At 37.6% G+C, this 16,611-nt stretch overlaps 1 protein-coding gene across 4 annotated transcripts in view; it reads left to right on the forward strand.

The window, feature by feature from the left end:
- The window catches only part of LOC126482376 (putative RNA polymerase II subunit B1 CTD phosphatase RPAP2), a 41,658-nt gene extending 27,277 nt beyond the window's left edge, over positions 1 to 14,381 (forward strand). For 3 of the 4 annotated variants that reach the window (XM_050106469.1, XM_050106471.1, XM_050106472.1), the window contains 2 exons: positions 4,645 to 4,794; positions 12,977 to 13,421. In XM_050106469.1, coding sequence (XP_049962426.1) covers positions 4,645 to 4,794; positions 12,977 to 13,154 — 328 coding nt within the window. In that variant the 3' untranslated portion in view covers positions 13,155 to 13,421. Of the gene's footprint in view, positions 1 to 4,644; positions 4,795 to 12,976; positions 13,422 to 13,704 lie in introns of those variants that run through there. The other variant, XM_050106470.1, reaches the window with a different exon arrangement.
- The last annotated feature ends 2,230 nt before the right edge of the window (positions 14,382 to 16,611 follow it).

The raw sequence follows: 16,611 nt of genomic DNA on the forward strand, positions 1-16,611 counted from the left end.
CACACAAGGAGGGAATAACAGGGTTCTCTGTCCCATTGACAATGAGATTGTTAAGAGATGGAGCATAAGCTTGAGTTGATCAAGGTTTGGGAAGAAATCTGACGATATTTTTTCAAAGTAACCACCCCAGCATTTGCCTCAAGCCATGTAAGAAAACCTCAGACAACGAACTTGGATTGCCTGCATGATATTTAAAAACCTCACCTCCAAAATGCTAATGAGTGTATTAATCACTGCACCACCTCTCTCAGTATTGTCAGGTGGACAATAAATTATCTTACGATTGGTTTACAATATTTGCACATGTGGTGATTTTCATTTCATGTAAAAGACAAGAAACATCGTACAACTTTGAAAGCTAAATGTAAATAGTATTGTCGACAAAAAGTTAAGATGTCTCCCCATCTTCTGCTGCTTTTTTTTTCTAGGCACTTGCCTGATTTCAAATGCTTCAGCTCATTATACAACGGTGAGAGGAACCATACGTTGTACGAGTTGTCGGAGCTGAATTGCTGGGACCACAATTAATGCTGACAGGTACTGTGAGACTCTGAAAAAACTCAAACGGGCAATTCAGAACTGGAGAAGAGAAATGTTGAGCAAGGGTGTACACATTCTCCATGACAATGCTCGCCCACACATCGCTCAGCAAACCGTTGCTCTCCTGCAACAGTTTCAGTGGAACACAATCACCCACCTGCCCTATAGTCCTGACTTGGCACCCAGTGACTATCACCTGTTCCCTAAGTTAAAAGAACATTTGGCCGGAAAGCGATTCAGCTCCGACGACAGGGTGAAAGGTGATGTTCATAACTTTCTGAACAGCATGGCAGTGAGCTGGTATAACATGGGCATAAAAAACTGCCACAGCATGTACAAAAATGCATTGACAGAAATGGTGATTATGTCGAGCTAAATGTTCAAGCTGTAAACTGATGCAAACCACTGTAGAAATAAACAGGTCTATGTACTTATAAAAAAAATAGGAGACCTTACTTTTGGGATTACCCATAGTAAAGTCATGGTTTGCATCCACTGTATCCATTTACCCCTCGTTCCAAAGATGCCACTGTGATATTCTTTGGACTATGCATAACTCTCTGTTGGCATGATGTGTCTTTGAGAATCCCTTGCAGGAACAGCAATTACCATATCAGTTATTGCAGAGGAATCTTTGAGAACCAGAGTAACATGACAGGTTCACAAAGGGGAAAGCACAAGGTCATCTAAGAATTCAGGAGAGACAAAAGTATGCACTTTCTTAGCTGAAATTACTTTATGATTCAAGAAGAATAACATTCATGGTTGGAATAGGAAATTGTACCTGAAGTTACAGTTAATTTGAAGAAATTGCCTCTAGCTGAAGGCCTTTAAAACAGTTAAAAATACTTGTGTGATTCATTCTAGTCCTGTATTACTGCCTCCTTTCTTCTCATAGATCGAATACTGACTACAATTTATAACTGTCCCAAGTACAGTTGTTTATTACAAAGCAGAAAATGTAGTCTATGTAATTTATTCTTTTGCTGCTAGCTGTGTGAAGCTGAAAGTGTGCCCTTCCTATGAGTTCCAGCAACACGATTTCTCTTTGATCTAAACCATCTCACATGCTCTTTCTTCCAGCAACTGCATGACTTAAATGAGAATAAGGCTCTTTGTCTGAGCCCTTTTAAGTGCATTGGTGTAAAGTAATTTGCTATATGCCATTTATCTAGCTCCAGATAGTTATTGTCATTAAATGGCATGCTTGTCTCCTACACAGAAGCTCTCAGAAATGGAAACAGTCACTACCTTTTTTTATTATAACGCTCATTTCTGTGGGCAGTTGACACCACCTGTTGTAAATACTTTTTATTTCAGAATCTGAGTATGTTCTTAAAATATAAAAATTCATTTAGATGCCAACCAAATGCTAGTCATCAAAAATTCCATTTCAACCTTTGTAAGAGAGTGAAGCACTCTGTGCCTGGGAAATATAGCTTTCCCAATCATCACACAAGAGATGAGTACATCAATAGAGAAAAACTGTAATCTGCTATATTTGAGGGCTGCTATTCCATGACAATTGTTGAGTTTAAGGTCTCCAGGTGGTTCAGGTATGACTAGAGGTATTTTCCTGCTTAGAATTATTTGACCAATGTAGGATTCCTACTTGGACAATTCCTACCTGGAATTTCCATTGTTTCAGAATTATTTCAGTATTTTCTGTCATCCTCAGTGTAACTTATCTTGTGTTATATAGTCTCTTACAATTCTACCGGTTGTACTTAGACAGAAATTAGTTAATTTTTGTTACAGTAAATATTGTAGGCAGTAGTGATCATTTTTATTTTGCACATCATGTTTGTTCACATTAAAAGCTTAACACGTATGAAGCATATCCCACCACTAACCTGACTAGCTAATCAAATAAATGGTATGTGGTCTACCTGATGAAGACCTCTTAATCATATACCATCTGCCCAAAAAGTTCCAAGACTGATTTTATTCTGGCATATAAGTGGCATCAGCCCAGTAACTATGGTGGCAGCTTGATCTAACAACCATAAACAATAGATGTGCATTCGAACTCTCAGTAGCGAGTAGACAGAGTTAAAACAGTGGACATGTCGAGTCAGGATGAATGCAAATAGACATTGGAAACACACAGTATCCTGTTCTAGAATGTGACCTTGATGCCTGTTTCACAACATGTGCCATCTGAATTCTTCCCCCAGACTCTAGCATCTCAGAACTCCACAGGTGGAAATTGGCATTACAACAAACTTTGGTCCTTGCCATCTACGTGGCCTTAATTTGTGTTAATTTCTTTGTTCTCGGCATTTTTTCTCGGTAACTATTCCTTTCATCTCTTCCTTTTAGTTTTCTATATCTTTTATTTTCTTATCTATGTATTTTTCACCCCCTCTTCCCCCTCCCCCATGTCTACCACATACAGGAAATTAGCTTTCTGCTCTATTAACTCTTGCATGATGTTTTCTCATAATTTCTGTCTTGCTTATTCCTCTATTTTCTGCCTCTAAGCACTCAGGTTATAAAGTATCCTTCAATGCAGTCCCCAACAATGTCTTTCCTTCTCATCTTGTCTAGTGAGTCTCCACTGACCCATGGTTCTGGGTGACTTTTCAAACTTTCCCCATTTCCTAAACCTCACCAGTTCCTTTTTCTTCAACCTTCTACCTTCCCCTTCAACATTTCTCTCACAAGCATGAGCAACTAGCTCTGAAATCTTACAAACGAAAAATATAATTTATGATAGTGAAGTTTCTGTAGTTAAATTATAATAGCAGCAATTTTCACTACATATATCCTGTAATAGTTTAAATTTCTAATGAAGTATTTTATATAACCATCGAACTATATGTCATCATATATAATCGCATATACAAAAGATTTGTAATTTTAAATTTTAAGTTCGTCTTTCTGTTAGTACTGTGATTTTGATATGTAGAGTGTATGAGGGTGTTGCAGGGACTGCTCATGATCATGTGACATAATTAGGGGTTTCCTTGTGACTACATGTTACAATGACTTATTTGTTTAATATACATTCCATACAGTTAACAGTACACATTGGTAAACTGCTTTTTTGCGGTAGCTGGAATGTTACATTGTTCTTTATACTATTATAGTGGGAGCCACGAACAGTGGCTGTCAAGTTTAGGCTTGTTCTGCACGCCTTTGTCACACCTTCTACTACAGCCAGTGAGCAGTAAGTAGTGTTCTGAGTGCTCTGTTTTCAATTTAGTAGCCAATGCAAGTGTTAAGCTTGATTGTGACAAGTTAATTAGTTAGTATTTACTCCATTAGTTGTAAGTTGTCATTGTTTATGGTGGCGGTAAGCAATAAATTCTGCGTAAGCAGGTGAGAGACGTAATTTAGAGTAAACAGACTTTCGTCAAGTACAAAGCACACATATGCATGTACTGCACCTGTCGCTTGTAACTGGCAACAATGCAGTCCTTGTCCATGCCTTGACATGCACAAACTGCCATTGTTCGTAAATTGGACTATAAGCCACCACGATTCATATCTAATCTGTTTATATGGTGTGTATCTTATTCTTGTCTTTGAGCCCCTCAGAGCTGAAGATGAACCTTACTTGGATCAAAATTGGTAACAATTTCTTTTTGTTATTCATATGGTGTGCTCCTTTACATATGATGCATTTTGTTGTGTAAAATACCAGTTGTAGAAAATAGCTATTACCTTGCAGATTATCATCAGTATTATTGTGCTATAGTTAAGCATATATGCTTTTTATGCAGTTCACAGAACTTATGTTACCCATATTACAGATTTTTATTGAAGGTGACTCTCAACATGGGGAGCATGTTGACCAGTGGTAGGCACATAAATGAGTGTGTGTGCCTGATTGTTACTCAACATATCCTCTGTATGGCAAATGGGTTGCCTTAACTTATTCTGTTGTTTATATTCCACCCATGATTTTTCCATAAGTGTATTTATATTTTGCAATTATTTTGAAAATCTGTGATTCCACTTGCATATAAACTTTAGATGTCAAAAAAAGCACACTTTCTAGAGGATAAAGTACTGGAAACTGGTGCTCTTTTGTTTTGTCATAGTATTTAAAAAATAATTATAGACATTTTTGTAATTATGTTATGTTCATTGTAACAGCTTACCCGACCTGTTATCAACATTTGGAATATCATCCCGTGACATAAGTGATGACCTACGTAGCCTTGTATTCAGCTTTTGCCTGTCGGCTCACAACATAACTTTCAAGCCAACAGAATGGAACTTGTTGGGTCTAATTGTGTTAAAAATGTAAGTACACGACACTATACTTTGACAGTATTATTTGCCTCTTAGTTAATATCTGAGTAGCCTCAGTTTTACCAGTATCTTATTCCTAAGTTACAAACTCCACAGAAACTCTCGTCCATATCTTGCTGGACTGGCACTTGTGGAAGAAAGGATATGCCAAAGAAATGGTTCAGTCATAGTCTAGGAGTCACTTGCAGACTGAGCCTTTCACTGCTGAAGAGTATATGCTGTTGTGAAATTTCCTGACTGTTTAAAACTATATACCATTACCGGAACTTGAGCCCAGACTCTCACTTCTTAAATTTAGACTGTGAGTCATACCTGGCCAGCTCAGTCAGTAGGAACTTTACTCATGAAACACAAGGGTTTGGATTCAACTCCCATTTGATGTTACATGTAATATTTTATACTGTTTGGGGAGCTGTGTTGCTACCTTGAAATCTGAGGAAGCTTACCTGTGGTCCCGTGTGTGTAAGAATCTTATTTAGACAAATTGTGCTGTGAATCCAGAAGTCACCTGTACAAAGATTTCCTTCTGCCACCCCCTCCAGAAACATAATAAAGATTTATATTGCCACAAGCTGTATCACATGGAATGTGGAGTAGTAGTTAGCATCAGTGGATGGTGTGCTGTAAGTTGCCAGTTCAAATCCGACTACCAGCAAATGTTTGTTACGTATTATTTATCATTTCTGGAAGATTCTCAAAATTTCCTATGTTTGTGTGTTCTGGGATATTATATGTTTGTATGAATAGGAGCACTATCTGTATAGAAGTTCAGTTCTGTTCTATCTGTACATCAGTATTTGTGATAAATGTGTTCCATTTTAAGTGTTGTACTTCATTGATAACCCTCCTTTCAAATTTGAACTTGAGTGTGGGTCATGTCATGGCACTGTTTTGTGGAGTTGCCGTGTTGTTCAAAACATTTTACAATACTGTTACTCCAGTTAGGCAACATAAAAGCTGTCGCCTACACAGACAGGAACCGGAATACAAGCAATATGTCATCCCCAAGATCTGTATATTCAGGAAACCAATAGATTCTAAAACAGCACTAAGTCAGCTGCACACAAGGCATCCATCGGAGTTTTCTGTAAACGCAGGTCAGGACCCGACAAAATGGCTGAAATAATTCAACCAAGTTGCCATATAAACAGGTGGGTTGGCATTATGTGTTCGGCAAATCTCTACTTTTACTTGGGCGGCACAGCCCAACAGTGGTTCTAGAACAACAAAGAGAGGTTCATTAGCTGGGACAAATTTCAGGTCGAACTGAAGAAAACATTGGGCGACAATCAGCAGCAAGTCACTTAGCAGAACAACAACTGAAAAACAGGGCCCACTGTTGTGGGGAAATGATACCGTGTATGTACAGGTTGTTTTGGACCTATGTTACTTCGTGAATCTGAAGCTGACAAAGTCTTGTACTTGATGAAAATAGTTGTAGAAGTACTGTAATAATCTTTTCTGGTAAAAGGTATTATAACAACAGAGGAATTCGTCAAGTGGTGCCAGCACATTAAAGAAATTCAATAAAAAAAGTCTGTTGAAAGAGGTCTAACAGACTCCTAACTGTGATCCCTATGCCAGTTGTGGAAGATCACCACAATGTTGCCTCTCTCATACACCATGTAGTAAGAGAAAAAACAGAGCTAAAAATGTCAGACCTAGTACATAAGAGATAGCAGTCATGAATGTCAATCCCATATGTCAGAAAGTAATAGAGAATGTTGAAGAAGAATATCTCAATCTTTAGCACAGACTCCACCACCTGTTGAACACACTATGCCAGTTTTCACTTATGCTGCAGTTCTCAGATAACAACCTAGGAATCTGACCAACACATGTATAGCCAATCTCGTGCAAAAGAAAAGTCATTTGGAGGATGGAGAACAATACGTCAGTATGTTTTCACTGTGGACACCTTCATGGGCACGGCGTACACTACTGCAGTAAAATTGCAAGTGTTTGATGACTATAAGTGTTTGATAACTATGCCACAAGACGTCAACCATGACAACACTCCTATTCATGTCATTCAACTGCAGAAAATTATAGTCGACCAGTGGATCAAATCCCATTATCCTATTGCAGACAATGTCGCTTTCCAATGCTGTAGCTATTCACCGTCACAGTACAGAAGTACCAGCCACTCATGTAGCCACCAGATTGAGTAAAACTAAATGATGCAATAATCAATGTAGATGAGACCACCACAGATGAAAATCCTCCATAGACAACAATTACCAAGGTGTCAGAAAAAACTGTCTGGACACTAGTTGGCACAGAGGATTCTTTTTCTGTAATGTCAAATGCTAAAATGTTACCAGCTAAAGAAACCATTTTCCATGATACGAAATCAGTTGTGCTGAAGCCTGCAAATGTAATACATAATCAAATGACAGGAACACATATTGCAAGGATAGCAATCAATGACAGGTCACAGACCATTGAATTTATCATTTTAATAGAAGGTAGTCATAATATTATTCTCTGATGGGACATCTTGCAGGCGTCACAAGCAGTCATAGCCTGTGAAGGGTCAGAGCTCCAGATTGATGAAGTTATTCCAACAATCACACATAAGAGAGATTGCTCTGTGCAGGTGTTTGCTATTGAAAACATTGTTATCATGCCATTATCCCCAAGGTAAGTTCCAGTTATCAATCTAAATGCTCAGTTAAACTGCGAAGCTTGTGTCTATTTCAAAAAGCTGCTCAGGCTCACAAAAGAAATCTGTTCAGCAACAGTCATAAGCATTACATGTGCTCAAGGAACCATAACTGATCCCTATAGGCAGGAACCGTATAGGTAGGAACAATGTAACTTGTTCTGAATTGACTGCTCAGTGCCATTGATAGAGAATTGTGTTCCACTATGATTACACGCAACACAGTGGAAGAAGATGTTACCAACAGCCAATAGAATCTCACCCAACTGAGGAACAACATTGGCAGTTGCTGTTTGTGCAATTTTTTGATACTTTCAAATCTAGAATGGAGAAAAGACAGTCCAAGTATCTCAAGGTAAACACCATATCAACTTGGAATCACCCACAAATTAGTCAGCACTTCTATAGCTGGCTGAACAGCACTTAGTTAAGGAAGAACTGGAGAAGATGCTGCAAGGTGACATCATTGAATCTTCAGAGAGACCCTGGTCATCTCCCTTGGTCCTCATGAAGAAGCAGTGTGGCACATGGCATTTCTGTATCACTACTGATGACTGAACAAAATTGCTAAAAAAGATGCCTATCCATTGCCTGCACATTGATGATACCCTAGATTACTTGAAAGGAACAAAGTCTTTCTCAACTACAGATATGCAGACGAGCTACTGGCAAATCAAGGTTGATGAGGCTGACCAGGAAACATTCGCGAGCCTCTAACTAAGAGTTCAAAGTTATGCTGCTGGGACTATGTAACATTCCAGCCACCTTCGAACGTTTGATGGACAACCTGCTTCAGCACCTTAAATGGATGATGTACCTTTGCTATCTAGATGACATTGTTTTTTCAAAGACATTTGAAGAACATCTAAGCCATCTTACTGCTGTTTTGAAGTCCGTTTAGAATGCAGATCTCTTTCTTGGTATACTTAGTCAATTGCGATGGAGTCTGTCCTGATTCAGAAAAAATAAGCAGTCAGAGATTTCCCAACTCCTCAGCACATTTTTGATTTGAGAAGTTTTCTTGGAAAGTGCTTGTACTACTGATGACTCATAAAGGACTTCTATATCAAGGCACAACCCTTGCAAGAACTGCCACAGGGAGACACCAAATTTTCTTGGAACGAAGTGCAAGAAAGATGTTTCCTCACCTTAAGGAGGTGCTAACAGTCCTAACATTGTATGATGAGTAAGCTGAGACAGAACTTCATGCCAATATTAGCAATTATGGGGTATTTCCAGTTCTAGTGCAATTTCAGGAAGGTGATGTTCAGGTGATAGCTTATGCTTCCCAAGTCCAAGATGAATAACTCTACAACTGAGGAAGAGTGACTTGCAGTTGTTTGGTCCATCAACAGGTTTGGCCTTATTTATTTGGCAAATGATTCACCATTGTGATGGACCACCATTCTCAATGCTGGTGGACACAAACACAAGGAAATAGGCTGCCTTTCAAGGATGTTACTGGACATAGCACTGTGGGTGAAATCTTAGTCATCACTGCATTAAATGACATTGCTGCTGAACAGAGGGAAGAACCAGCACTGCTGGAAACCATAGAAGCCTTAAAGGAAGAGGAACTACCAAAGGATAATTCCACTCATTAAAGGGAACTTTGCATAAGAGGAACTATGAACCAGAGGTGTGGAAATGGTTGCTCATCATTCCAGCTCATTTATGGCCAGTTATCTTGAAGTATTTCCATGACATTTCAGCATCTAATCACATGGTATTTATGAAGAAGCTAAACACAATCAGACACTTGTATTACTGGGCAAGTCTCTACTGATCTGTCAGCCATTACATGAGCTACTGTTAGGAATGCTATTGATGGAAGCACATACTACAGTTACTTTCACGGCATCTGATATCAGTACCATCGACAGCAGCCCAATTACACGGGATTGGAATCAATCTCTTAGGGAAGTTCCCGAAATCTACAAACAGGAATTGATGGTTAATAATCTAAGCTGACTGCCTCACCTGCTGCTCTGTCATCAGAGCTGTGCAAACTGCCAAAGCTCTGGAAGTTGCAAGGCTCGCTGTAGAGGACATCACTCTGAAGCAAGGGGCACCTTATGTGGTGATCTCTGATTGTGGAAAAGTTTTCCAGTTGAAACTAGTATCAGAGGTAATTACACTTTGTAATATCACCCGTACGATGAAACTGCTGTCACCCTGGTCACCAAAGAGAAGGTCCTAGAGCACTACAGCATGCATGGGTCATGAGATGTAGCCCAGTATACTTTGAATGGATTCTTATGCCTCGGTAGAAAGTGGGACAATCAGAAGAGTTACTTTGGGCCTTATTGTGTCCTTCATCGCGTGTCAGATGTCACAGACAGTCAACAATTATGACACTTAATAAGAAGACAAAAAGCTCAGAGATGTCATCCATGTCCTCCATATAGTGCCCTACTACAGTCCTGAGGTGTAGATTGACATAGAGGCTTCTCATTCAGGAAAACTTCGATGGGAGGGGCTATCTTCAGTGCTCATCACAGTGAAGAATATGTGACAACGCAACACGACAAGTCACGGACAAGATGTAGATCTAAGATGCTGTAGTCAACTGTAAAGATAAATTGTGAAACAGAGGGTCACTCTTTATGTAGCAGAGAGGGCAGTGCTACAATCTGTGCTTCATCCCGTGGGGCGTAGTGGTTAACATCACTTGCAGGTGTGAAGTGATCACCATTTGAAATCCAGTCACCATCAAATATTTGTTATTAATATTTATCATTTCTGGGAGGTTCTTGAAATTGTTTGCATATCTTGGAATATTCTATTGTTTAGCAGCACTCCCCATCCAGGAGGCAGCTCTGTTCTCTCTGTACATGGATATCCATAATAAATGTGCTTTCAGTGTTAGGTGTACTACTCTGACACTACTCCTCTTGAACTGGAACTTGGTTGTGGCCATGAGGTGAGGTGAGTTGCAGCAGGTACACTAACATTGCATATTCCATCAGTAAGGCTCTACTGAAAACTGAGCATAAAGGAAAGTGAAGAAGAAGAAAAAGAAGAAATTGCTTGAAGACTTCCTGCAGTAATTGTGTTATTTGCTTTTCTTAATCATAGAAATTGTTCTTTTGTTTTTGATAAAACCACAGATGTGTTCCAGTCACTTATACCAAATACAAGTTTATCTGTTTCATAGTCAGTGGAAAAAATACTATCATATATGTTAAATTAACAATGAGAAAGATGAGCTCACTAGTACTTAAACTTCAGGGGGTGGAGCTTCCAATACAATCAATAGAAAAGTCTGTAAAAAGATTAAAAAATAGTATCCATAGCTTTCTCTGGGAGAGAAAAAGAGGCAGAAAAGTTGGTAGTGGCAGAGAAAAAGTGTGTGTGTGTGTGTGTGTGTGTGTGTGTGTTTAAGAGGAAACCCAGGATGTGTAAAAAGGAAGGATGCAATATTGACAGAAAAGACATCAGACAATTGAAAAGGTAAAATATAGCAGTTACCACAATTCAAGGATAGTAAGAAGTGTGAATTGGTACAAATCTAGAAAGAAAACAGCAGGTGGAGAAATAGCCATCAAATAATAGCAAAATGATTATGAAATAACACGGAACATGATTATCATGTTTTTTCCCCGCAGACTTACTTTTTTTTCTTTTAGTTGTCCTATAACTGTCCGTAACCAGGAATAGCAGTGTCAGCTAAAAGAATAAGAGTAGAGTTTGATGAAACTTTTAATTAGTCTGACTGTAAAGATCATTGGCTTAATTTCTTATTTGCAGGTGTGCTTTCTCAGTTATTTAGTATTTAGGTTTACCAATTGTAATATTCAGCAACAGGAGTAGAAAGAGCATTCAGTTTACAAGAAATGAGAAGCACAATTTAAACTGACAAAGTAATTTGTATTTGTTAGCACAGAGACAGATTCAGCAGGTTACAAAAGTAAATTGAATTTAAGGTCAGATAAAAGTGTATATAGTTTTGTTTAATAATTCACCAGAAAGAAATTAACACAGAAAACTAAAAATCAGAGCAGAAGAAATTGGGGAAACACTTTAAAATAAAGTGCATACAGAAGAAAACTCTTTCTTTTATTTCGTAGACCAAAGATGCTGGAAAGTATGGCTTCAGTATTTTGTATTTGCCAAAATAATTTAGGAGAAGTGCAGCAGCACTAGTGTCTTCTTGAAGTTGTTAAATTGTACATTATCCATTGTTTGCATCATATAAACTGTGGGATGAGTATCTGGAAAGCATTTACCATGATACAAAATTTAATCAGAGGCAACATTACTCTGTCACTGTGTGAGACAGGCAGTTCATACAAATGATAGCAAATATATAAAATCATGGTGATTATCAAAGAACCATAATTTTTGTCTTCAAAACTGATTAAATGAACTACATAAAATTAAGAAGACAAGACAGCTGAATGGAATCACGCTAAATGGGGAATTTTGACTGATTACGCGATAACACAGTGAAGCTCCTTGTCCAAAAATGATAGCTTGTATTTACGTTGAATACACTAGGTACAGTATTATTTCTTCTCCTTTTTTTTTCTTCTTCTTCTTCTCCAAAGTAGAAAGATATTTTCCTTTGTTATCAGAAAATGTGCTTAACTATAATAATATGACTTTTACACTTTGTGTATTGAATAAATAAATCTAGAAAACAGTGTCATTTGACAAATTTTCCATGTAAACTCAGCTTAGCTCTTTTACATCTTGAACATTTTTAACTACTTTAGCTGTGTCTGTATTGATGCATAGTGTGAATACAACTGAACTTTTCTACTATTTTGTACATGAAATGTATTCCTTTAAAACTGTGTTACTGAACTGCCCTGTTGTCTCTTGGTAGATCATTCTGTGTGGTCGGTTTATCTCATATAGCCTTTATCTCTTAATTTTCTTCTTTAGCAAGAGGAAATGTTTACTGCAAAAATGTTGGAATCATTTCCTCTTTTAGACCTATCTCAGCATTACAGTATTTGACGGTACCCTTTTTTGTTTGATTCTAGAACCAATTGTGGTAAATTTTCTGTACAGTAATATTTCAATTTTAACTGGATCTTGTGTACTGAAACTACATACCAGGGTCCTGCTGTATGTGTAGGTTTGGCAGCGTGCGTGTGCATGCTCACTCACACACACACACACACACACACACACACACACACACACACACACACACACACACACAAAAAAACTATCGCGCGCATGCCTGTGCATGCACCTGTTGTTTATTATCTGTTGTGTCGATCAGTTATGGGGAGTTGTATTGCAATGTGGCTTTGTTTGCATTACCACGAACAACTGCATATGAAAGCTTAGCAATTTATTACTTATGTACCATTCTGGAGGTTACACCAGTGTGAATGTAAGTTTGTTATTTCAAAATAAAATTATTCATCGCAGTTTGATCTACAGTATTCAATAGAAAAATGATAAGAGTGTGATTGTGTAATCACTGGAGAGAAAACTCTGAATCACATATTTCTTACAGTTCATATATACTGTATTTCTTTTTCCCCCCAGGCTGTCACTCAGGGACAAGCGGATCAAGGCTGTGTTAGAAACTGAACAGTCAAAGAAGTACATGACTATGATGCTGATGGTTTTCCAAGAAGATGCTGGATATCTGGAGAGACTTGTGGCCTGGTTGATGGATATTGACTATCTTTTACAACAGCATAGTGGCAGAACAGGGAGTTGAAATTGTTGGAATACAACTGGTATTAATATTTTGATTGTGTGAAATGTCATTAGAAATAAAGTGAACTGGAAAAATGCTTCCTTTACTATAGCAGCTCAGAAGCAAAATTTAATGAATTTTGTCTGTTTTCACCACCTGGTGTTATCAAGTTCACCTATTTCAATGTGCTCCATACTGAAGTAGCACTACAAATCAGATGTAAAAGATAATTTTATACCTTCACTTTTCCACAATTTAACTGAAAAATAGAAGTATTTGTAAAAAATATTTTGCATAACAATTTTATGTAATACGAGTGTGAAACCATTCCACAGATTATCACTTTAATTTTTGAACACCACATATTTTTACATGGCAGATTGGGGTAAGTCTGCAAGCTAAGTTATAGAGTGCAAATTCATTTAATGATCATCCAAATGAGGAGGATCTTAATAGAAGATCCCTTCAAGTAGCCTGTCAGAGTGACTCCCTTTGGAAATAGTTGGAAATATTCTACTACCAAATGCATTTGAACACACAGTATATAGTGATGCTGACATTTTTTTCTCAGGTATGACCTGACGAGAGAAGAAATATTGTTGCATGGGAAAGTATCGTACAAATTAACCTCTGCTTTTGAGCAGATACAACAGTTATTTTTCGCAGTGCAGAGGGACAGATTCACACCGCAATAAGGCACGTATTAATTTTACAAACATCATTGCAAGAAGGCTTAAAAGAGAGGAAAGATTAGAAAGGCTGTAACATGCGCAATGAGAGAGGATGGACCTTGAAAGGCAGTTGAATATGAAAAAATAATGTTCTTGAGAGTGATATCAGTTTGTCAATGAGGTCTGCAACAAGAAAAGGTTGCAGATGACTTAGAGTATGGAAATGACATGTGGAAAATATCATTTTCAAGATTAATATATTATGGATCAGCTAGAAGGTAAGGTTTTTCATAACTCTTTAAATCTGAAGTATTTTCATCCACCAAAAAAGGATCACGTATTAAATGCAAAAAGACCCATCAACAATAATGTGACATATGTAAGCAACACTTATGCCAAAATACTACAAAACTTGCTATAGAAATAATTTTATGAAGATATCGATCTCAAAACTTGAAGCTTGGAATATTATCTTAAAATGCATAAATTGATCTTGGAACTGAGCTAAGAATCTATGAAATGTACATGTTGTTGAGAGGGAGAGGGGTTGTTGAGAGAGAGAGAGGGGGGGGGGGGGAGGGAGGGAGCATGAAAAAAAAGCTGGACAAATGTGAATAGGATTCACACTATGAGAGTTCCGTACAAGCTTAATTATGTGTACTGATGATGATGATAATTTCGTGTGACTTAGTGGCCTGGTGTGAGTCTTTCTACTGGACGCCACTCCAGTGACTTGCCTACCCCAGTTATCCAACTTGGGAAAGGGGACCTACAGTTTAACATTGAATCTGAAACACATGTTGTTTTTGGTGACTCCTCACATCATTGAGAGATAGAAACTGGGTTGAAAAGAAGACTGAATACTCTGCGATCTGACTGAGACTTGATCCAGTGACCTCTCTGTTTCCAGGCAAGTGCTTTACCACCAGATCGCCAGGCCCAACATATATACAGATAATTCATGTGTAGATTTTTCATTGCCAGGGAACAGTAGATGTGTGTACCTGTCATATATTTCAACATGATGCCCATTTCTGAGAAAAAAGGGGACTAAACAGATGCGCAGACAGACAGATGGACAACACATGGTAAAAAAGTTATATGATTAATTACAAATTAACAATTTCCAGATTTTTTCCTTTACTTGTACTATGAAATCTTGGTTTTTGTTAAATTTCATGGTTCTAGGTCAACAGGAAGCACCTCTTCACAGCACTAAGGGACTGTAGACCTTGGTATGTGACATAAATTTCAACTTAATACATCTACCCATTCCTGAGAAAAAGGGGTCTTAACAGTCAGTCGGTCAATCGGACAGATGGACAGACAGCGAAGTGATTCTCAGGGGTTCCTTTTCAACTGTTTGAAGCACCAAACCCTAAAAAAGAACAGTTCAAGTGAGATGCAGAACAACAAAGAATTAAAAAATATTGACCCTAAACCAACTGAAAAATTGGCTTTGTATATTCCCAAAAGGCTGAAAGTAGTTGTAAAACAAAAGGACTATATCATGATATAAGAGTTTCGTGCGTTTCAACTGTGCCCAGTGGTAAAACATGGTTTAATTTCACATGACGTGGACAGTAAATATTTGTAATTTACTTTGTCTTACTTCTACATAGCATATAATAAATGTCAGTGTAAAGATGGATGATATTGAAGTTACACAGACTTTCACGTGCTGTGTAAATAAAAATACCTGTTCTTAAGTTGGAAATGTATTTATCTGAACAGCTTTGTTAAAATGGTTGTGCTTAAACATCACTGCTGTTGTGTAACAATAAGCCTGTAAAAACCTCAATATGACTTTTACTATATATTTCTGGTACTCCATTGTATGGTCATTATTTTATTATGGACTATTCTGTGCTATAAATACAACAAAAATGAACAAAAAGAGAAAATTTTTGTTAATACAGAGGTGTTCAAATTATTAGGCTCAAGTTCCGTACAAGAGAAAAGACAATACTGTAATGTATAGCTGAGATAACTTGGAATTGAAACAGTTATTATTCAATGTGCATTTTATTATTCTTTGCTTTCATATTATCTTCGTTATCATTCTTCTTATTTGCTCAGTTTTCACAAAATTTTTATACTGAAACATCATTATGCCTTTGTTATAACTGCAGATTCCGTGAGTTTCCTGTTCACAATGGCCCATTATTTTTCTGCGAGGTTCATTGAGGACCCTCCAATGAAATCTTTAACGTGCTCACAGTCTTCTGCAAAATCTTCAGTCTGTTTGCTCTTTCTCACCAAGTGTACTTTCTTTCATTGAGAAACAGTAAAATACTTGTGACTTTTCTGGTTAAAATACCTTTTGTCTTATCGGAACCCAAAAATTATGAACAATTATGCATCTGCTTCCTCTGTACTAAAGTAAAAAATGATGTTATCAGTTAACAAAATGATGTGATAAAGGAACAATCAAGGAAATACTTATAACATTTCTGAAGCTAAAAAAATTAAGCTTTGATTGGCACCACTGTGTGACAGTCAACTGGAATACACGACATAATAGTAAGTGAAGTGTCAGTTACATGAATAGTCTCATTTCCACTAGCAATAGTTAACCTCTAAACCACAGTTTCCCCAACTTTTCTGTCAGTGACCCCTTTCGTGCAGACACATTTTCGATGATCCCCCCCACTCCCAGCTACAAATGTAATTCCTAGTAATTTTATACAAAAATAACCAGTGTACCAGTTCCTATGCTTTTTTTCCCCATTAACACTACTCCTATGCAGCAGATGTGGTTGCATTTGTGTAACACAATTATTGTACCTTGACCTCAAAAATTTTTT

Source organism: Schistocerca serialis, chromosome 5, assembly GCF_023864345.2.
Source record: "Schistocerca serialis cubense isolate TAMUIC-IGC-003099 chromosome 5, iqSchSeri2.2, whole genome shotgun sequence".
Classification (NCBI taxonomy): Eukaryota; Metazoa; Arthropoda; class Insecta; order Orthoptera; family Acrididae; genus Schistocerca; species Schistocerca serialis.